Below are 23493 nucleotides of genomic sequence, written 5' to 3'. Positions count from 1 at the left end.
CTCAAAGGATGCCAGTTATCCCCTCTTCACTCCAATAATGGAGCTTTCAGCATGCCACATTAGGACCAATCCTGAGATCGGAGGATTGCTCATAAATAGTGAAGAGCATGAAGCAGGCCTATATGCTGATGACATTTTTCAACCATGTCACAGCCCCAAGCTACTCTTCTGGTCTTAATGTTGGAACTGAAGTGCAAACATGCCATGGCTTCATGATCAATTACCAATAATCTATAGGGATGAATAAAGAGCCATGGGAGGCAACGGTTAGAATTAGCCCAGATTTACCCATTGAATGGAGCACCACTAAATTGGACTGTCTAGGGGTCAAATTAACACCATCACAAACAACGTATCAGGCTAGTTGTCTTCCCCTTTTCAAAGCCCTTTGTGATGATTTGACACCACCTGAGAACCAAGAGATCTCCTGGATAAGCCTGGTCAGTTTTGGATATTAATATTCTTAGAATGCTTTATTAATTTTCAAAACTGACCAGGCTGATCCAGGAGATCTCTTGGTTCTCAGATGTTATTTTTGTACATTTCCTGTACAACTTGACATATTGGAGAGGGGGGGGGGGGGGTCTCTGTGTCACTGTAGACCCAGACAACCCGCACACCCCCTTGATTCTAAACTTTACTGCACAGTGACCCGATCTCGGTTTGGCTCACAATTCGCAAGAATAGAGTGGCATCTCAGAATACAACCTGTGGGCTGTTTCTGAAAACCCAACTTAAAACCTAGATATCAATGTTATGACCATTTTCTTTGACTGTTACAATCCCGTTTTTGTTTGGTTTTAATATTTCAAAATATCAATACCGGTTGCCCAAGATACGCGATAAGCAGGAAAAATCTGATGGACGCAATTCCATATAGTAGCTGACAAGGCATTTTAAAGAAAATATTCAAACTGAGGAAATAAGCACTCGCCAGGGATACACTGTTCGAGATTAGTTTATCGAACGGTCGAAATGCAAGCTGCTAACCATTGTATGGGAGGATAGGTCCAAGAGACCCCCCTCCCCTGCAGGACCCTCCTCCCCTGCAGCCCCCCCCCTCTTGTTGAGTCCATGGCTCGTCGGGGGTTCCCCCTGCCACCAGGGCCCAGGTGGCGGGTGAGCCACTGGCTGAAACATTGACCAAACGTGCTGTATTAAGCTAGGCCCTGCTAACCATTTTGTGAAACCAGAATGACATGAGCCCCTATGCGCCGCAGCGCGGCCCCCACCCATGGAGAGTTCTCACTTGTCCCCGCGTCCGCAGCTCCCTGGCAGATCCGCTGAGAGCCTGTTCCCACGAACAGGAGGACATGAGCTAGTGCTAGAAACAAACACTAACATTCACCTTCCGCAGTGCATCACTGTCCACAGTATGACCCGGCCAGCAGGGCCGGGGTGGAAAAGAACTGTAAAATGGTCCTCCGGCAAAAGTAGAGACCCCAAATACCAATATGCAAACTGCCTGTGATAAAACCCTTTTCTCCACAACCTTTTGATAAGACATGTAACCTCCATGAAGATGGCAGAATGTGTGTTCATGTGGCATTCTGGTTGAAATGCCCACATCCCCGTAGCTATGCGCAAATGGTAGAAGTGTCCCGGGGTTTTATGTTATATGTTTCTCAGAGAAGAATATACTCCAAGGCCCTATGCCATAACTGAACTAATGCTGCTAGAGTGCAAAGCAAGACCAGTGCAACCGCATTGGGAGCTCTGTGTAAGAAAACGCATAGAATGTATTTGAATGTCCAAGCTCACCATGTGTCACTGCCATCAGTCTCATTGGCCAGTTGTTCCTGCATGCTCCACCAACCTTAATACTACCTCGCTTATCGTGCATGCATAGTGTAACAAAATGTTGTGGTTGTTAAATACTTAACATAGTTATTAATTGCAAAATGGGTATAGGTAACGCATTTGAAATGGCCATGTAAAGGCACCAACAATGTAGAAACGTAAGCTTTGAAAAGACTCAATGAGTATTGTACATTATATGAATGTTTATGCCTTTTTACATAATCTGCAACACACGAGGAAAATACCATTGTGGGCATATCCAAGGCCATTCCCCCTCCCTCCCCATTAAAGCCTGCCAGACGAAAAGCAGAGGTCTGTGCCGCTCTGCCTCACCTCCCCCAATTCGGCTGGAGCCGCTTCAAGCAGTCACGTTCCCCCGCAACTCCCAGGGGCGCAACCAGCCACCTGAATTATTTACAACCCAGCAGTACACGCAGGCCAAAAGGTGCCCTTTATTAGGCTCCACGACCCACCAGCTCACCCCAGGTTAATGGCCCCTGTAAAATTAGGACACCCAATATTATAGCAACACTGGAGGAACCCATTCATAATGACATCTAACGAGACACGAAAACTTGGACAGCTCACCCCTTGCCCTAAGACCCAACCTCGTGACCTACGATACCCGGCCAACAGGATGATGGCAACCATGTATTGATGTATCACCAAAGGACCCCGCTCTAGGTGCATTCCTCCTGTGTTGCATTAACCTGTACAATAACCTATTGTAGGATTTACAGGGGAAGATAATATTGCGGAATTGAATGAATGTGGTGTGTGTGGCCTTAGGGCAGAAAGCCAAAGAAGACGTTCATCAATGACACTGGCCACGCCTGGCACACAGCACCGCCCGGATGAGCCCAGCTGACCTGCCCGGCCCACGTTGGCAACCTGCGACGTCCACCAACCACGGCGCACCACATCACAGCTGCACCTATAGTTAGTCATCGCCACCCAATCCCCACGTACATGTGCCCCCTATAGTACGCAGGTTCGTATGACGCATTTTGTAAATATAGACACCTGTCTTTGCTAGTGTCAGACACAGCTCTCTCGGAGTTTGCAGAGTCCTTTGCATGCCCTATTTTGACTTATATAAACTCCCATTAAGCTCACCCGCACTTCGTCTTAGCCTTATTCCCATCTTGGTAGAGTTCATTATGGTTTCTCATTGTGGGGAGGATCGTGCTATCTGGGGACGCTCGCCGTCACCATGCATGGTCATTTGCCCACTGTCACGAAGGCCAGTTTTCACATGCGCACAGGACACCATCTTCCTCGCCAAAGGCAATACAGACTCTGTCCAAGAAGAGAGCCTACATCCAAACCTGCGCCTCTGCGGCCTCTAACACGCAGCCGAACTTCAAAATCTGCAAGGAGCTGGCAAATCCAGCTGCAGTCTACCTCTCCTGTTCCATCCCAGGCCCTCTGCACAGCACTGGCCTATTACTTCACCACTAAAGCCCAGGATATCCTGCCCTCCCTCTCTCGGCGCCTCTCCAGCCACCTCGCCCTATCCTCCTTTCTCTCCTCCTCCCCCCAGTGTTCACCCCATGACGATATTTCTAGACAATTCCGATCTATGAAAGTGTTGTCTATGCAGGTATTGCACTGCTCCTCCAGAACCCTTAACCATGTTAAGTGTCAAGGACGAGTATGCTCATCCTTTTTTGCATAGACCAATAGCCGGGCACGGACCACCGACACCCTTGGGTCATTTCTGCAATCACTCTTGCCACTGGAACTTTCCCCTCACCCCTCAAGCACCCACTCAAGAAGCCGTCTGCCGATCCTTCCTCTCCGGCAAACTACCGTCCAATCTCCATCACTCCTGTCCCAAGCAAACTCCCGGAAAAGCTGGCCATCTCCAGCTTACTCTCCACACTGAATCTTTTGGTTGTCTCCATGACAATCAGTCTGGCTTCAGAGAAGCCAGAAGCACGGAAACTGCTCTTCTGAACACACCTTGACTTGCCCTCTATTCATCCTCATTGATCTTTCCTCTGCTTTTGACACGTCAGCCACGCCATCCTGATCAACTGTCTGTGATAAACTGGGCATCACGGATCAGGCCCTAGCCTGGTTGACCTCCCTCCCAGGTCCAAAATGGGGTCCTTCCTCTCTACCAGCTCCATCTACACATGTGGTGTTCCCCAAGGCTGTAACCTCTCACCCTGGCTTTTCAACCTTTACTTAGCATCTCTGGCCTACCTGTGGATGATACTCTGCTGTCCTTGAGGCTCCCCTCAGCCTCCTCGCTCGTTCATTCCCAGCTGTATATCTGTGATTCAGGAATTGTGTGCCTCCAACAAGCTCTGCTTTAATGGCAGTAATATTGAGATCCTTCTCGTTGGGACCCCTGATCCTGCTTTCCATTGGTGTCATCTTAATTCCACCCTCTCCTTACATCACAGACCTCTCTAAGAAGTCCCTCTACCAGTTGCACCTCAAAAAGGTATTCTTCCATTTCTCACTTTCCCCCAGAAGCTCACCCGTCTCCAAAGCCCTGATTTTTTTTCTCTCTCTCTCTCTCTCTCTCTCTCTCCTTACCGGCACTTATTTGACCCTTCTGCACCCCCCCACCCTTTCCCTTGCACGAGCTGAAAACCAAAAGGCCTAGTAAGAATTTGTTTTGGCCTCCCTCGGTTTCACCTTCCTCGTTTCTCACACCTAGAAACCCTTGTGCAAAGGTACGTTATAATGACTTAATTTCAAATGACCAATGTCTCCAGGAGAGTCAAAATTGTGTTGCCAGTCCTAGATTTGCGACTACGACTTTCCAGTGTAAGAAAATTATCTGGCGGTGCTTGCAATCTTAAAGTGCCACACTGAACTCGCTATTGCAGCAGGTCAGTGTCCTTCCTATAGATTCTTAGGTGATAATGGTGAAGGATGCACAGTGGAAGAGAAGGTCTCCCCCTCCCCCCAGGGTGCACTATTAAATATGTGTTTTGCAACTCAAGGAGTTCAGTTTTGCAACTAAAGAATACAAAGCAGCAGCAATGCTAGGTACACAAAAACTATAAACCGTCCGCATTCACTTCACAGGCAGTGCCAAACAGTGATCAAGAAGAAAAATGAACAAGGAACTTGAACACCTCGGAAGTTTAGACATATCAACATTAAGCTACACAACAGCTGGTCTGAGTGCCGGCCTAAAACTCCTTTGCAGAAAAGCATGGCTAAAAGGGGAATTTGAAGAAAGCAATGTTGCAAAGGCAGCTTTCAGTATGCTAGAATCTTGTGATAAAGAAAATGGGCTAGAGTTTGCTTTTCTGTTACTAGCAATGCTGGAAGATGGCAAAGATGCAGTAGAAGGCGATATACGGATACATTTGTAATCGGGGCCCTAAACTTGTACTCACCACTGGGCAGTGATAACCGAGTAATTGTGTGCCATCTGCAAATGTAGAATTGAGGTGGCGACTGTGGCTTATTTGCCAGGGGCTCATGGAAAAGTGCTGCAGGAGTGGGTGTGAACAAGTTAACATTACTCACAAGGCAGGAACTGAACAGTGACTACCTCCTGAAACAGGAACCAGCACACTTAAAAATATGGTACACGGTACAATACTGAAACACAACAAAGGAAAGGGGTAGAGATTGCCTGCTGGGAAATATCCAGGGGAAGAATAGGAAGTCAAAGAGTGCAAGGTTCAGGACAGAACATAAAGAAAGAGGAAAAGCAAGAAGACAAGAATCTAAGTGCAAAGGTGCAGTTGACTGGAACTGCCGTCTATTAACTAAGGACCGTAATCAAGAACAGCTGACTGTACTGTAGCCCAGGAACAAGAAAAGTCGGGACTGAAACTCTGACCTACAGACTGGTAAAAAGGATCTAACACCATAGGGCAGGACTGTAGACTGAAAAGGAGGAAACTCGGGACTGAAATGTAGGAATCTTACGCCAGCTAACACCGAATATGGGCACAGAACAAGGAAACGGAGGCAGGGAACACGATAATTTGTGGTAGAGTTCAAGGAGCTGCAGACAGGGAACAGGGCTGCAGCGCAGGAAAACAGTAGCAGGGCTGCCAAGGCAGAGAGCACTGGAACAAGTTCTGGAAGCAACAGGACACAAGAAATCGAAGGATCAAAGCACATGGTGCTGTGAGCAAACAATGCAAGAGCCCTGTGCTCCTGCTGGCAGATGCTTAAACGCTGCCCTGTGCTGAACAGGCTCATTGGCAGCACACCTGAAGGAAACCTGCCTCCTCCCTCTCTGGCCCTGGGAAAGTGAAAGCAGCACTGATCTTAAGGTTTATGGGGACGTAGTTCTAAGATGCGGCATAGGAATAGATAGGGAATGACAAGCCACCTGGTGTATTATGGGATATGTAGTTTGAGAAATGTTAAGGTCCAAAGTCTTGCAAATGGAAACTAAAGACAAAAATATGAATAGGTATTGTCAGGGTAGGGTTATGGCAATGAAAGAGTCCCAAATAGTCCAAAAGGGGTGCCAGTTGGTGCGCCAGTGGCACAGTCGTGGGACTACTGGCTTGAAACTGACATTTTACACCATGGTAGAGAGGCGCATTGGGTAAGATTTTTCAAGTATTGGAACTTTAGGGGCATATAACTCTTTAGTCATGGCAGAGCCAACTCGGCTGGCTTTGTTGGGGCTGAAAAAGAGTGAGATGGTGCCGTTATTCAAGAGTGACAGCAGCCAAACCTGGTGGTGCAAAAAAATTAAAAATAAAGTTTTCTGTAAACTTTGACACAAGAACTTTTGTACAACAGAGGCATTATTTGAAAGAGAATCCAAGCAACACCAAGAGAAGCACCATCCAGAAATTCTGCAACTCAGCCGACAGGCTAAGTAGTGGACATCTCTCTGTCAACTTTCAGAGCCTATACCTCGACACGCTGCTAATGTGGAATCATTTCAGTCACGGAGGCCATTTTGTGCTACCAAAACCTTTGCGTTACCCAACATGGCTGCCATACCAGCAGTTCTCAGAAGTGAGCGACCCTTCCTATTGACCAAATTCAATATAGGGTGGTGAGCCAAAAGTAGTTCGAACCTTCTTCTGGTAGGGAAGGCGACTACTAATGCCCAGCTAACAGGCACCTGGCCAGTTGAGAAAGGCCATGCAACTATCACCTAAGAAGGTAAGCTTACAGGTATGTAGTCTACTGCAAAAACTAGACTATGCCAAACAGCTTCACTAAAAGGGAAAAATCCAATCCAACATCATGGGCAAGCAGATGCCTGCAAAGTTTTACTTTGCGCAACAGGGGACACATCCTGCCAAGTAGCATGGTCAGTTGCTCACACCAAGAGAACATATTTCCCAGTGGGGAAATAAATGTACTTGCAATAAGTGGCTACAGGTAAAAACAGCCATTTCTTCATCGACCCCATAGCAAAGGAACGAGAAGAGATAACCCAGCCTAACAAAATAAAAAATAAACAGTCAAGAATTGCACACCCGCCCACTAATCCAGACCTCTTGCAGCTACCATCAAACATGCTGCATCATAAATGTCAATGAAAATCTCAAACCTGCCCATATCAAACTCTGAAAAAAACTGCCGTAGCAGCATAGCACCTCAAGTTGAACACTCATCACTTACCCGACTCCACCATGATGTCCTCGTCCATGACCCGCATCTCGCCCTCACTGGAGCTGGCATCCCCATCCTGACTAGTCTCTGTGCTCACACACTCTTTGCCCTCGCCAGCCGAGAGCTTCTGAGAGAGGTTGCCATTCAATTCCAGGACTCCACGGTGAACCCCAGACAACAGCCTCAGTCCGTGTATCCCTTCGTCATCATCCTCTTCCTCCTCCGAGTCCGTCTCACTCAGTGACCCTTTCAGTTTCTTGTCACTGCGATCAGACTTTTTCAACTTTCGCTTTTTGCTCTTTTTAATGCGGGACCGCTTCTCAGCCATGGCTTCCCGGCATTTTTTTGCTGCATCCGGGCCAAACTTCCGGCTTTTCCGGTCCTTCCTGCGGTCCACCTGTGATTTGTCTGAAATGTCATACAGAGAGTCCTTGAGCGTCATCTTTTCAAGCAGCGAGCTGTCCGATTTTAGACGTCTGAAAGCTTTCTTCTTGGACGACTTGGCCTTCTTGACAAACGTCTCAATTGTGTGCAAGTCGCTCTGGTTTGACTCCCAGCAATCACTATCCACTGCACTCTCAGTCTGTATGGGAGAGTTGGAGCCTGATGGGGTCCAGTCGTTTTCCTATAAAAATAAATGAGACTCGTCAGCTAAATGTTGGCAAAATCGTTAATAGCCTGTTTAGAGCTAGCTTTCTCTAGTGATTTGTAGGTTAGGGTTTCCTTCTCAGTGCACAGAAGGGGCGGGTGGGCATTCACTTGAGGTGCTAGTGGTGGTCTATGTGTTTCCTTAACGAACTTCCGACATGTCAGACTGCCATGCCATTTTTAGAAGTATGGTGCATGTGGGTATAAAAAAAAAGTTGGCATTTGTACTGATGCAGTGGATCCAGAGGGCCTAAAAATATATAACATTGTTCAATTTTTAGGGCAGGTACAGTACAGATGCTTCTTGATTACAATCCAACATTAAAGCATGAATCTACAAGGGCTTTGAGAAATGGTGCAAGCACATACGCTGCTGGGCTAGAGGTATACAGAAAGAAATAAGTGCAATCAAACTGATCAGCAAATGTCTTACCAGCAACAGTAGCTAGATATGTCACAGGGATAAGCAGACAACGGGTTGAATACAGCGATACAACTACTTGACTACTTAAATACCAAAATACTGCAATACCACCAGAGTCAGCTTGGTTTCCTGTTCTACGAATACAATACAAGGCATTACCTATGGGCAAGAGAAGATCACTAGCATATGGCTAGAGAAAGCTACAATGGACACCTTACCACTGGTGAAAAAGACCATGACAGCCCGAGTAACCGGCACTACCAGAGCCAATATGTCGTTTTGCAAAAATACAGGGAAATGTTTCCCCACCCCACACCCCGTTGCAAGGACGACAATAAATCAAAGATTACTCTACATGTGTGAGGCCAAACTCTAAGCATCACCAATTCTTTTGGTAGATATCCAAAAATATGTCTGCAGCATTATTCTTTTGTTTGGGCTATTAGGTGGCGCCAAAACTATTGTCATTAACATAAGAGCTTTAAAAAAGGGGCTTTGAATGAGGGTCTAATGATTTTCCAATGGAGATTATATTTGGAGGAGGGATACACAGTTGTAATCCCACCCATTCCCTGCCCCATGGCAATGAAATACCTATGGCTAATCCCATCCAATCCTGCCCACCTCAGAACCCTTTGATTTTGTGTGAGCTCTTCCATGGAGCCAGCCATCTTGGATGACCATCTCTAAGGAAGCTCTGGACAACGTCACTACATGGTGCGGTGGTCCCCAGGCAACATGTTTTATGGAACACTGGGAGCAGTCACAGTAGTTTATATGTCCAAGCTGTCCCTCACACCCAAGCCTCTTCTTTCCCTGCCCACATCAAGTGTGGAACAAGGTAACAATCACCAAAAGCTCACCCTCATAAGAGCGGTAAAGGGAATGGGGTTTGGGTTATCAGCATAAAACTAGAAGATGGTGGACTTCTTGTATGTTGATCCCCTTATGGTATTACCAGGCAAACAAGCACAAAACATACCATTGGTCACCGAGATTCAGCATCAGGGCCTGACTGGGTAGGCTATGTTTGCGACTCCCAAGTGGAGGCCAGGTGGATGGTACCGAGCTGTTGGAGGAACGGGCTTTCTTCTTTGCAGGTGGGTGATGCTGACCCTTGACTCCAGCCCAGTTGGCTAACGCCTTCCAAAAAAAAACACTTGCATACCTCACTGTTCATGGTGGACTTGTCTGCATAGTGTCTACAAGATTAGAAGGGAAAAAACGGTAGCCTTTTTAATCAAAACGGTCCTTGCTTATTTTGGCAGGCCTTGGGAGGGTCGTCTTAGGATACACTAAGACTGATGTGAATACTGAAGCTTAGATTGTTTGGCTACCCTGAGAGTTGGGAGGTCACAAACTTCACCCTTGATGTGCTTCTGCCGATCTCGGATGACCAAGCAACGTAATTATTAAACTGAGCTGCTAAATGGGTACTAAGTGAATAAAACGATTTTTAAAATCGCGTTATTCAAAAGACAGTTTTAGAAAGACTGCTCTGAAGGCAGAGTAATACACATGGTTTTTACTAGAGCCAGTTGGCCCTTATTGGTTCGTAGACTAGGGAGTAGGCTGTATATTTTCTATGAAACAAGAAAAATAAGGAGCTCCAGGAGAGTTTCACCTTGTAACCGCCCTGACAAAATAATACAGGCCAACCGATTAACGCCCATCACCACCTCCAAGACACATGAAGCTGTAATGAAATTTCTACTTCAGCAGCTGATCAATTGCGCCCAAGTGAGTTGTGCAATAACTCCCATTTCTCACCTTTTTATAAGTGGTGTGAATCCAGCCTAAAGCCGAATATTCAAATGTGACTATGCACCAATATCTGCATCCAGTAAAGCCATTTCTAACTTGTCAACGCCGTTTGACATTTGAGTTCTAGCTGGTAACTTCACTCTCAGTTGCTGGTGTCCTCTGACATCTGTACATCTAAAGCCCATTGCCCGACCACTCATCTGGTGACATCCCGGCACACTTTCCCTTGTTTCCTAGAAGTACATTCCCTGCATCCTCTTAGTATCAAAGGCCACGTTCCTGTCATTCACGAGTGAGTCATTCTCACCACGCAGTTCAGTTCACCTTTTGAGAGAAGTACTCCAAGGCTAAATATGAACAAATCTCATCTAAAGCAAACAAAGAGGTTACTATGTTAGTAAGATAGTCTGTCATTTATTTTGTGAATCGCATAGCTCTGCCAGGAATAAGTTGGAGGTACTCAAGTTATTTGTGAATTCACCTCCATGCGTGACATTTTCAGGGTGAATGACTTGAATGGCAAAAATAGTTACCTAAAAACATTTGGGACATCCTACTGGGATCTCTTTGCGCTCACTCTACCAAACAGTATCATCGCAATGTAGCCTTCCAGTGTTTTTTCGAATTAGTCGGCTAAGAGTTAATGGCTTAAATGCATCTGTAAATAGCTACTGGTGTACTAAAAAAAGGTCTTAGCAAGTGTGCTTTCAGCCACTTGATTTCTATTTCTTTCATGCAATGAAATCTTGTTAAGAAGCAATGACAGAGCCAACAGTTTTGGCTTGAGGTGTTCAATAAGCTGTTGCTAGGTACTGACATGATATGCTCCAGTAATCATGTCATTTTCCAGCTGTTCCGGTCATTTGTCCTGGTAGTACCATTATAGCAGTGTCTACCAAATGCCTATCTCATGCTGCCTCAAAAGCTCAAACTGTTGGCTTTGACAATGCTGGTGTCTCTTGCGAGCACCCATCATGCATGCTCCAGAAATCATGAAGACCTATTTCGACACTTCAATATACAAGGGGTGGGGGACAAAATGTTCACATAGTGAATATTAAAAAAGGGTTGAGTGGAGAGTCTCGTGCAGCAGTTATACAATAAAAAATGGTCACTGGCACGATGAGAAGATGTCAAATACAGATTCAATTATTTGCACTTTTACTACAACAGATTAAAAAAGCGGCTAGGTTTTGAGATACGCACCCTTTTGCAAAATGCCATGGAATCCATGTTGGAAAAATACTAATCAGAGAGCAAAGAGGTTTGTGCGGCACTTAACTGGGCATTTCAGGTAATAAACTGCTACAGTATCAAAGCTCACATATTGAAACACACCTTCGAATTGGGGTATTAAAACGTGTTTATGCCGGGACCCCATTGAGAAGCGCAGACGCATGAGTGCAATCCGGCAGGAAGGTCGATGGTTGCTACGAGGCAGTAGCGCGATCTATTTGCCCCTTTTGCAGTGGAGAGGCGCTCGAGCCACGAGACTAGGGAAGACCATTTAAACTCCAACATGGCGCGTAGCGCACACGTGCATGCCGGAAGTGCAGAAGTGTGACTGGAGCCCGCCTACGCCAATGAAGCTTGCCAAGTCAGTCCAGGTGGAGTGTGGCAAAGAGTGCATTCAGGCTGTCAGGAGGCACAGGGCCAGTGTTTTGCAGCGGCTGGCCGGCGAGTGCGCACACTCTTTAACCGAATGTCTCCCTCTCCCAATGAAGTCCGCTCCACAGCCAAGTGTCTGTGACGCTGTCACCGTGGCAGATGACTTATGCCAAGAAACTCTGCAGGCGAGGCCAAGACGGGTTTGTCTCTGACTTGCAAACAAAATCAATACCACCCACATTTTAAAACCAAATCTAGCCAGACATTCGGTACACTTATCAAAACCTATATCTAGCAGCAATGAGTCCATTGGGCCTGAAGCACTGCTTGTTAATGGTGGACACGGCTTTATCATGCACGCACTCGCTGCAATTACCCGTTGCCCTCTTCTCCGACATCCCCTGGCAGTGGCTTGGAGAATGCAGAGGTCGCTTTGGCATCCTGTGCTCGGTCTATGCGCCATCACCTGCAGCTTTCTTGCACCCCTCGGAATCCCTTTCAAATCCTGGACCCTTCACTGGATGCAGTGCTGCTTAATTGTGCAACAAGTGAGCACAATCCGAATGAAATTCAGCAACACCACTTGAAGTGGCGCTTACCTGTTCCATGAAGTGTGAATGCTGGAAATGAAATGCTGGCACATCATAGCGAATGGAGGCAACAGACGTTAGAGTATCTACCACAGTATATGCAGCAGGTGCCTCTTTCAGCTTGCCTGAGCGGTTAGTATGGGTCCTCTTTGCCAGACTCAAGATTCCTCCTTGCCTTCCATATTCTCAAAGCACCTGGCAACAGCTCCTACATTCTCAAATTTGACTTTCACCCTGGTCTTTGAAGGAAAAGATCGCTGTGCATAGCTTGTACTAAACAACGTTGGTCACCAAAGTAGCCTTCATTGAAGGCTGTTATCACAGTACATCAATCAAATCACAATCTAACTCGATGGAAGGGCAAAGCCTCTAGGAAAGAGGCGGTTTTTGGTGGATGGTGATATTATTCACTCGATAATTCAGGAGCAGATACGGCAAGTCAGCTCAGAATGGCAATTTGCGCCCTCGCGCAATCAGAATGAAAGCCATTCTGATGGCCCCCGCCGAGTCATTACAAGGCCGGGAATCCCTCTGTCGGGATTCCACGGTCTCTGTCCCCGGCGGGGTACGATGGCAGCCCCCTGCCGCGTGGAGACTGAGCGGGGCCATCCCTGCTCCGAACCTCCACGCGGCTGGAGGCTTCTATCATTTTCCCCCTCCCGCACTCCCAATCGCAGTTAGCTTCTTTTTTTTGGGGAGCGGACCCGCTGAAACGCTTCTGTTTCCGGCGCGTCCACTCCCGATGGCCGCCATGGAAAGGAAAAACACTCAGTTTTCCCTTTCCATGCCGGCCATTTTCTTCCTCTCGTTTTGGGACAAAAAAGCTTTTAGTGCCCCGGTCACGCAGTTTTTTGAAGGCCGGGGTACTAATAGCTATATGCCCCTCACAGCGGTAAGATTGCTCAAGTATTATCAGTTCTGGCTTGGCTCGCAGATCAAACGCCCCCAGCCTATTGTTATACGGACCCAACCCCACTTTTTAGCCAGTTAATTTCAGAGGATGCACACCCTTATGAATGCATTTTAATCCTGATGTTTCTGTTCTGAATGTGCTTTCTTGCAAACCCCAAAACACATACACTATTTAAAAGCACACCAATCATCGTGAGCAGCTTCTGAAGGAAAAGTAGCTGAACACATAACCATCCAATTGTGTGCATGTCTTATCTACAGTGATCTGCAAAGGTTTGCAAGATTGGATGTGATTTTACCTTTTAGAGGTTTGACAAACCTGAAGGTGTTTTACAACATGGTCCCCAGGGATCCCTTACTCAGGTGGCCTGGGAAGGGCCATCGCTTTTGGATCCCGGCCCTGTGCCGGACTAACAAGGGAGGATCACCTGGGCAGAGGGTCCTTGGGGGGTTCCATGTCTCTACTGTTTCTCCTCCATTTTCCCTCTACCTTTATGGGATACAAGAACTCCCATAACCACCTCCTTTCCTCATCAGCCCAACTACTGAGAAGAAGAAGAGGAAGACTGAGCCTAGGAAGATTACCCCTAGTAACATGTACTGGCCTTGTCCCACTAATAAGGTCAGGCACTTAGTCACAATCACACACAACTGAAACTCATGGACCGTTTTACAAACTATTAAAAAGGGAGCTCAGAAAGACATAGCGAGGCAGGGGCAAAGAAGGAAGGCAAGCTGGAAGGTGAGAAGGAGAAGCTGAGAGCTGCCGAGAACCAGGACAGGGAAAACGGGACGCTGGCAGGCTGCGCATTGAGGCAGGAGAAAGCATGGCGAGGGAGCTGCGTCTCCAAGAAGCCAGGAGAGTAGAGAAATGAGCGGACAATCCCTTTCCACTTTGCACCAGCAAACTGCTAGTCTGGGAGTGTCCGAGGGCCCGGTCAGCAAGACCATGACTTCCACTAGCTGAAAACAGAGGGAAGCACGAAAGCAATTGCAGCCGGAGAGTTCAAAAAAAGGGAGAGAGCCCTGGTTTTGTTATACGCATAATTGTGAAAGCTGCAGTGTTTACATGCAAGTCTACGCTTTGGAGAAAGACATAACTGAAACCTTGAATGTATTTAGCCGGCAAGCGAGCCGAAGAAAAACAAGTAACGGAGCAGTGCCGTGTGAGACACCATTTTGCTAAACGCTTCTTGAAAGATCACTGAATAATGAAAACGAAACGTGTTGAAAGCCATTGAAAGGCTAATGTGAAAGTGAACTGTTTGAGAAACGAGGAACAGAGTGCTGTGGGCCCGTCCTATGAAACCACGTGCAAGAGGCACGGACGGCGAGTAAGGAACCCTATTGTCAGAGTGGTCACGCATAAGGGTGAGAATACTGTGCGGTTGAGAAGGTCTTTGGCAAGGCGATAATGACCCTGCTGTCGGAGTGGTCATGCATGGGGGTGATAATACTATGTGGTTGCGAAAGTCTCCGACAGGTGAACACTGCAAGATAAGTACAAAGATTGGGGAAGGGAGTTCTCCCCGAGCTCTGTGAAGTGGAGCCATTTAGATGGAAAGGGTTTCAGCTATCTGCAAGTGTTTGAAGATAGACAAGGGCAGCCTCTGAACGCAACTAAGAGAACTTTGTGAATATTGGTTTCAGAATTGTGAAGCATGAAAAGAATAAAAAGAACTGTGATGCATATGGAACTGACATTGAAATAGGCGAAGGAAGCCTAACAGATGTATGGGAAATATTTGAACTGCGCATACTATCCACCATGACAGAACTTTGCAAGAACCCCATTGAACAAAACTTGGGAGATGGGAGTAGTGAGCCGTGTGTATTGCTATTCAGGCATTCTTTTGATACAATCTTATTTTCATACATTTTCCCACACCTAGTTATTGTGAAATGTGAGGGCAAGTATAGGCATAGGTTTCCGACACAGTTTGACTAGCACCATTTTATTGGACTTTGATGGTTGAGACTACTCCCGTTATAGAATTAGGACCAGCTAAGAAGTCTCCAACCCCAGTCAATCACAATAAAGTGGTTGAAACATGTACCTTTTGTGTCTGTTCATACTTGTAATACCTTGTCTGCCTCACAGAGGCCACACCTAATAGTGAAAGGTGAGGGGGACCACACCTAACAAACTGGGTCATGGTGCTGCACCCTACATAGGGGTTAGGCACCTCAATCCCTTCATAGGGGGCAACAACAACAAAACAGTAACTGTTGCAGATGAAAGATAACTGGTATATTACATTTTGGATATGTTTTTTTCTATCCATCAGAATACTGTTATGCTACAGAGCGGTCTTAGTTGTGAGCGCGAGCACTTGCTCTTATTTAGAATTAATATAAAATAGAGGAAGAGTGCCACTATCAATGAATGTGGTTTTGAAAAACAAACGATCCAAACAAGCAACGAATTTACTTTTCATCTATCCCATGCCTACTCGCCACAGATTTTACTCTGCTTACTTAATAGGAATTCTACCATGTAATACATACCCCACAAGGCATTTGCCCAACTGGGTTGAATGGCAAACTGCAGACTTCCAGTACCCTCTGTAGCCCTACCCATAAGTCCACCCAGACCCTGGTTGAGGAAAAGCAGACCCCTTCAGAGAAGACAGCAGCTGGCTGGTTTGCGCCTTCTGACTGAGTCACAGGGAGGGGATAGTGACTTATCAATAATGGTGCACCCTAACTAGCATCCGGTCAGAGCCTCCCCCTCTAAAGCTGGGCCAAAAGCGGGACATGAATGTAGGCGTTTGTGAAGTGTAACCACCAGATACCAGCACCATACTGCTGGTGCCCAGGTTGTAGAGTTGAGGCAATGAACAAAACAAAGACAATCAAATGCTGGACTGGCTTAAACCTGCTTTAAAAAAATAAAAAAAGATGTTTTACAAAAAGAAGAGGTTTAGGCAAATGTTAAAATAGGGTGCCAAAAGGTATGCCTGATGTTCATGCATGATTAACAGAGTTCGAAATTAAGGGGAGCTGGGGGCCATGGAGCTCCTGCGTGCAGTCCAGAAGATAATGCTGCAATGATGTGGACACCCCTGCAAATGGCGACTCATTTACGAAAAAAGAATTTAGGGTGCAAGGGAGAAAAATGCAGCTCTGGCACATCAAGCGGCTACTGTAAAACGAAAAGAGCAGTACGGGTCGGACACTCGTCCCCTGCGCCATGAAAACCGAGCCAAGTCAGTCAAAAGCGTCGGTTTTCATGAAGGTTTACAAACATTAATCGTGATAAATGCATGTATTCATACAAAGTCCAGCGTTTTATTTTTAACCACTTAAGTGCGGAGGTCTACGCGTCTCAGGATTGACCATTTGTCACAATGTAAAGATTGTCATACTTCAGTGGGTGACACGCCCCATGTGTGCCCAATGAGCGCTCTTTCACTAGGAACCGATTTAGACACTCACTGGAAGGTAGGCACGTAGAATTGTAGCTATCACGTAGTGGTTCTTCATTAGTGTTTTAGGCTTTAAAGAGAGGACTATTGCCGTCAATCCATGTACTAGGTGGAGTGTTCCACCAACTACAATTGAGAAGGATTTGGGATAAGCACGCTAAAACGACTACCAACGGTATATCCCAACGGTGAAGTCGGCCAAGTGAATTATGTGAACACAAGAGTCACAAGTATTCTTCTATACGTTCCAGAAGTTATCACTTGTACTTTAAGTACACAGATGTTTACATTATGTTAAAGAATTCCTGCTCCCAACCAAGAGTCAATCCCTAAACGCGTAGAGCTCCTTGTTCTGTTTAATTTGTGTATATTAAAAATATGACTGTAGACTGTCTGAATAAGGCACATGTACCAAGATCCATGTCTGTAAACATTCATGACGATCTAAAGCTCTGCTTACTTAGCTCAGTATTCATGGCGTGCAGGGGGTGGGAGTGCAGCCTAGAAGAGCCTGGTTTGTTTCAAACCAACAGCCAACTTTTGGCTCCCCAGGGCAACCGATGTCGAACACATATTTTTGTGAATTTAGCTGTGTATTAAGGGCAATCAACACAAATTAGGACATTTACGACAATTAAAGCTTACAGGATATTTTTTTAATTACCAATGTATACGTATGCATATTGTGTAGCAGTTAAATTCGCGGTGGTAGCCCCACCGCACTGGAAAATGTGGGAAACCCAGGAGCTGCTCAAGCTCCTGCTTTTCGAACCTCAATGCAGAACCCTGGAATTAAATTGCAATGAAATAAGTGGAGTCCAATTGTTATTACAAGAGACTTCCACTAGGTGGGGGTCCATGCTTCAATATGCTCAAAGTATAGCATGCATTTACCGATACTCTACAATAAGCGGTATCAATGGATATGACTTGTGTGGATGTTCAAGACAGTGCTTACGCGAGGGCTGTTGCAAGGGCAGCTCGTCTACAATGGGCAGCTGCCCCATCTCCCATTATGGATGCGCCAGAAAGCATGGTTTCCTATTGTTCGGTAGCACAGAGACACCGCTTGCCATTTTAGTGGGCATGAGCTGTGGGAGGGTGGCATATGCACCCATGAAAGGCAACGCATAATCCTGCCACTCACGCTGCAGAACTTGAGAAGAGGTTATGATTGAAAGCCGCCCGGGCCCAATTTCCTGCCAGTGGAAGTCACCCCGAATAGCAGTGGGGAGTCTCTCCTCTCAGTCATGTGCTGAAGGATCCGTGCAAGGGGGCTTGCACGCAGCTATGATTGCCGGCGGCGCCTGCAAAGATTTTGTTTTGGAGAATGTCTTCCACAAAGTGTTGTGAGGTTATAACAGCATATATCAACACAGCATGAAAGCGTTCGAGTAAAGCAAGCACGCATGTGTTCTTAAAAGTAAGCAATACAAGTGTATATACATGTCTTACTCGTGCTTTATGCCAGATCACGGCTTCTATGCGTGGGACCGGGCATGCAACAAAGCAGTCCTCACAAGACAAATGTAACCCAACGACTGGTGGTAGCAATACTGGTTTTATAAAGGGACAGCCAGCAGGAGCAAACATATTGTAGCATGTACTGATCTCACACTGCCATGGTGGGCGCAGGAATCGTAAGGGTTTCACGGCGAATACTGGCATGTAGTGGATCTTCTCATGTTACCTTGCAACGTCAATAGTATACATCGGATGGCTCCTTACCCGGCACTTTCAGCACATAGTGGGCTGAAAGCCCTTTTAACCCATTCGTGTAAAAGAAAAATGCTCGCCCATCGCCCCTGTTGAAGGTTCGTGTCATAAGTACAATGGAGAAGGCACATCGAGATGGGGGGGGGGGGGCAAGGAGGCAGTTGGGGTAGAACAGGGATGCGTTACTTTACCTCCTTCGTGGATGCAGGCATATAGCCAGCGTACGCCAGTACGAAACTGCAGAATTTGTTGAAATCTTCAATCGTCCTCCGTCGCTTTTCCGGGGGCTGCAAAATAGATATACAGTCAAGAGAATAGAAAGACAAACCCTTCCACTGCAAGCAGATCTCCCTCCGCCTCCACAGAGGGCAGGGGAAGTCGCTGCTGCGTTGCATTACTTCGCCACGCCAATGACTACAAGCCCCAGTCGCAGATTTGCGACAGTTAGGGCTGCAGCTGCACAGTAACTGAAACAACTTTGCTACGAGGCAGAATACAAATGACTAGGCATGCCTGCTGACTTAGAGGCCATTCCAAGAAGGGTTTAAAACATGAGGGACGATTTACCGGGAAACGGTTAAGGTGGGAGCATTCAGAACAAATGGAACATAGTAACGGAGAGAACTGTTGAACTTTAGCAGCAGAAAAATGAAACACGAGGCACTCAAAGCCACCGCCACTTGTCGAGAGGCAGCGCACACAGTTTTGGGCGGACTACACCCAACGCTGCCGGGTGATCGGGGAGCACTCACCTGTGGCTCGGTCTTGGGGAACGGCGGAGGATCTGCAAGCAGATAAGAGACAGTGAGGTCTGGCGTGCACAGCGATCACACACGCATCCGCCCACACCCCCCACCGGACGCTGTGCCGCCCCGTTCTACACAGCGACAGGGTTTCTAGCAGGTAGGTCGCTGCAGACGCGGTCGCGCCACCCCCCCCCCCCCCCAGGCAATCGCCGCACTCAAGCCTCTACCGGAGATCCGTGCACTCCACGCCGCTTTGCGGACGAGGCTCCATCAGCGACTCTTCCAACGTTATCCGGCCACAAAACAAACCGTCACCGCAGCGCACACGACCCACCCCCAGGCAAGCACCCGGCCCCCAAGCCCAATAACGACCGTGTTCCACGCTTCCCACCGTACGCCCCTGGCTGCAGGCAGGCACGCACACGCACAAAAAGGCCAAGCGTGCCCCTCACTCACTGCACCCCACTCCGAGCATTACCACCAGAGCCCCGCTGGCTGTTTACAGCCGCACCCAGGAATAACCCCACCGCCATCTCAGCCTTTGTATACACCCCCACCCCCTCCGCTCGCCATCTCATGCCCGCACCATATACAGCCTCAGAGCTCCTCATGTCGCACCCCCCCCAGCTCAGGCGTCCGGAGCTCGCCCTTTCACCGCCCCCCCCAGGGCCCTTTTGTCTGACCCTCTCCAGCCATTACACTCCCCCCAAAGCACCGAGGACCATAGCCCTTTCCGAGACTCCTCTCGGAGACACTCTCGCCTCCGGGCAGTCTCCCCATCGGCTCTCTCCGCCCCCCCACAAGGAATCGCACTACCCCCCCACTCATCACAACTCGAGCACTAGGTTCGACCACCGTCTCACGCCCCCATAACTGCCCGATCATGTCTCCGATCCCACCGCCCATCCAGAACGACCCTCCAATTCGAGCCTCACCTCCCAGGCAGTGGCCCCACTCAGCTCCCCATGAAGCAGCGGCCATCCTCACGCTCCCCGAAAACCAACAACCCTCACCCGGTTCTCACTCCCCCCGCCCCCCGAACTCTCCCAGCTCTCGCCTTGCGCCCCTCCTAATACCACCACACTTTGTCAACACGCACCGCCCCTCAACTCCAAACCTCGCCGTTCAGCACTCCACCACCAACCCTCACCCGTCCACCTCGCAGCACTCCAACGATCCAGCACCTGCCCCCACCGCAGCCAGCCTTCCCCCGGTTCCTCTTCAATATCCCCCACCCGAAACACACCCCTAGTTCTCATCTTCCAGACCCCCTCAACTGTGAGAATCATCACCCCCCCCCCCCCAATCCTTATTCGGTCAACCGCTCTCTCCACTCGAGCTCTCCAGTCCGCACTCCCTATCACACAGTCCCTGTCACTCTATCCTCCACGGACCATTGCCCCCCTGGTCCACGGACCCTGCACCGAACTCTTACCCTCCAGCGCCTCTTCCGACTCCTCCATACTCCGCTCCCCCCGGCTTTCTCCTTCTAGTTCACCGCCTTGGTCGCGCTCCCCCTCCCGCCCCCACGGCCTCCTGGGACCTGTAGTCCCAACTGCTCCGCCCCGGTCCCTCCCGCCGGAAGTGACACCCCTTCTGGAGCCAGCAGCGCAGGCGCGCAGCCAAACCGCCACCCGCCAGGAAGTGACTTGTTCCTCTCTCTCAAAGCGTGAAGGGAAGAGTAGAGCTGGCTCTGCCGTAGAGACAGAAACAGGACAGGCCACATTTCTTTGTAATGCGTCGAAATCACAGACATTCCAAGACCCCGTGCCCTCTCTGTCGCTGGTCGTTATGGGAGTTGCAGTTTTTGAACTCAATTTGCCGTTGTTTTTCTACTCGCGTGCTGTAAAAACAGAAGAGAGACTTACGAAAACAATCAGACCCTGTGTCTTTTTTTGTAATGTTATTCTTTATTGAACACACGGGCACACAAACAATGGAGACTCGTTATACACAATAACCCTGTCCTACGAGTGCTTTATTGGCTGGCCTAAGAATAAAACTGCCGCGGGAGTGCGTAGATTGAAACGAAAGAGAACGTCTGTGAAATGGGAAGCAGGTTCTTCGTGGACACTGACTCGACAGGGGACGCAACTTTGGTTCCGGAGACACGCTTCGAGAAGCCTGGGCACGATGGCGGTGTTTGGGTCGGAGGACTCCGTCCGAAGCCGGTGTCCTGGCGTACGTGGATAGGCTGGTGGGGTCTGTACCATTCTGACAGGGAAAGAATGTGGTGTAAGGACACGAAAGCCTCGGCTTTTGGCCTTTTGCATAAACTTGCTTTACGGCTTCACAGCAACGCTAGTAACCACGAGGAATCATGCAGGGTAGCCTCATGGAGAGGATTCTCCTCCCAGCAGTACTGGTTTACCTTTTCAGTAAAAGGAGTTAAAATTCAACACATCTGAGGGGCCGTTAAACTCCACTGCGCGCTTTCCCCCTTTATAAACCACTTTTCTAAAGTTTAAGAAAACGTTCTTCAATTAGAAAAGTGACAGTCTTTAAAGAAATGCTCGCAATGCCATTGGAGCACATGTTTCCCAGACAACACGTAATTTTAGCAGCGTTTGCTGCTCAAAAGCTGTGTATCTCCCCTGCAATATTTCCACCCACCTCAGAATGATGGTGCTGGTAACTGAAGGGGAGAATGACGATTTTCCACTCACTTTATCACGAGATCAGAGTCAGACTGTGGATGGGGCCGTTGTGTGGCGGTAGGGTGTACATTTTATCCCATAGGGGACTCCTCTGGTTCTAGTGATTCTGGCTCTGAGTGGCAGTCTGTTCCTAGTAAAAAGAGGAGTAAGTCAGTATAAGAGCAGCTCTCCTGTGGATGGGGAGCATAGTCCACGGAGTTGCTGTACCTTCGCAGGATGCAGTTTTGGAGCATGATGAGGTAGTGCCTCTTTGTCTGGAGATGGTATGTGGTGCAGGCGACCGTGATGGGCGCGGTAGATGGCAACGGGCCTTGTGGGCTGCGGAAGGGTGCTGTTTCCCCTAAGGAGGGGGATTTTGTGGTTATTATGGCGAGCTGTGGAAAGTCAGGATTTCAGGATGGTGTGCCCCATTGAGATGCCAGAAACTATAGCGGAGCAGGCTCCTTTGCCTCGGTTTATCCGTAAAGGGGGTTAGGGTAAGCTTTTGGTTTGCTGTAAGACTTTTGAGCTAGCCTCTGAGCACTATCAGAAATGTCAGGACTAGTACGATTGTCACTTGTTTTGTTCCTCCCCTCCCTTTCTGCACCCCTCTTCCTCACCTTTTTGTTTTCCTCTGGCTCTACCAGAAATGTCGTCAGGTCTAGTATGGTAGTGACCTGTCTGTCTCCATTTCCTTCCCACTCAGCCCCTCCCTTCCTTATCTATGGCTCTTGCACTATCTGAAATGTCATCAGGCCGAGTACAATAGTTAATTTCACATCCTTACTGCTATGGCTGTAAGAATGTCATTGTATTTTCCCTTGTTCCCTCCCTTGCTTTGAAGCACTTAAAAACAGTTTATTTATATAGCGCCTATACACAATCATATTATAAAAGGAGACAGTGTTGAGCTTGTGCAAAGTAATGGGGATTCCTGTCGTGTGTTCTGTGGCGCCTGCACATGTACACTATGGTAAGTGGGTGATCTATGGAGTGCCCACCAGTACTGATTTGGACATTTTAGTGGCTGAACGTAAGCACGATAATGTGTTTGGGGTTCAATGGTTGGGTCAAAGAAATGTTGAAGGGGTTGTGCTCTCGACTACTGTTTTGGTGATATTTGAGTCTGTGGAGGTGCCTCAGTTTCTGGGGATTGGCATTGTTTTTGGTGTCAAAGGTTTGGTCATGTGGCCAGTGTCGGCAGAGGTGCACACTGTTGTGTTGAGGGGTCATAATGTCAAGCTGCGGTTAAGTGAGGCAACGCCTGTGTGTATGAACTGTGTTGGGGTTCCCTGTGTAGGTGCACGAGGCCCAGGTGCAGCATGTTACTGTGTCACACAATTTGTCAGTGTGGATGCCAGTTGCAGGTGTGGTTCCTGCTGAGGGTGAGCTCTTGCCCCCTTAGGTTGTTTCTGTGGAGTGGGTTGTGCAGCCACTGGTGGTGGGGGATTTTTTGATGATGATGATGATGATGATGATGACGTCGTTTTTGCTGAGGTTAATTGTTGCTTCCAGACACAGAGTAAGTCTGAGAAAATGATGATAATGGTAAAGGCAGCTGAGAAGTTTTTGGGCATTGTCTGCTTTACAACAGAACATTTGAATGAAGTTTTGAGTGGGGGGGATTATGTGATGTGTGGTGGTGGTGGTATT

At 47.9% G+C, this 23493-nt stretch overlaps 1 protein-coding gene across 1 annotated transcript in view; it reads right to left on the bottom strand.

Annotated features, from left to right (window-relative positions):
- Positions 1-20821, bottom strand: part of PHF23 (PHD finger protein 23) — a 34492-nt gene extending 13671 nt beyond the window's left edge. Inside the window, exons 1-4 of the mRNA XM_069645856.1 lie at positions 20640-20821; positions 19211-19242; positions 18650-18745; positions 7378-7993 (exon numbers count right to left, since the gene is read on the bottom strand). Of these exons, the coding sequence (XP_069501957.1) occupies positions 7378-7993; positions 18650-18745; positions 19211-19242; positions 20640-20667 (772 nt within the window). The 5' untranslated portion in view covers positions 20668-20821. The remainder of the gene's footprint in view (positions 1-7377; positions 7994-18649; positions 18746-19210; positions 19243-20639) is intronic.
- Positions 20822-23493: the final 2672 nt, after the last annotated feature.

The sequence above is a fragment of the Ambystoma mexicanum genome, chromosome 1p (genome assembly GCF_040938575.1).
Source record: "Ambystoma mexicanum isolate Mex_15411 chromosome 1p, UKY_AmexF1_1, whole genome shotgun sequence".
NCBI classification, from domain to species: Eukaryota; Metazoa; Chordata; class Amphibia; order Caudata; family Ambystomatidae; genus Ambystoma; species Ambystoma mexicanum.
Note: the sequence above shows the minus strand (reverse complement) of the source record. Positions and strands in the feature narration are given on the sequence as shown.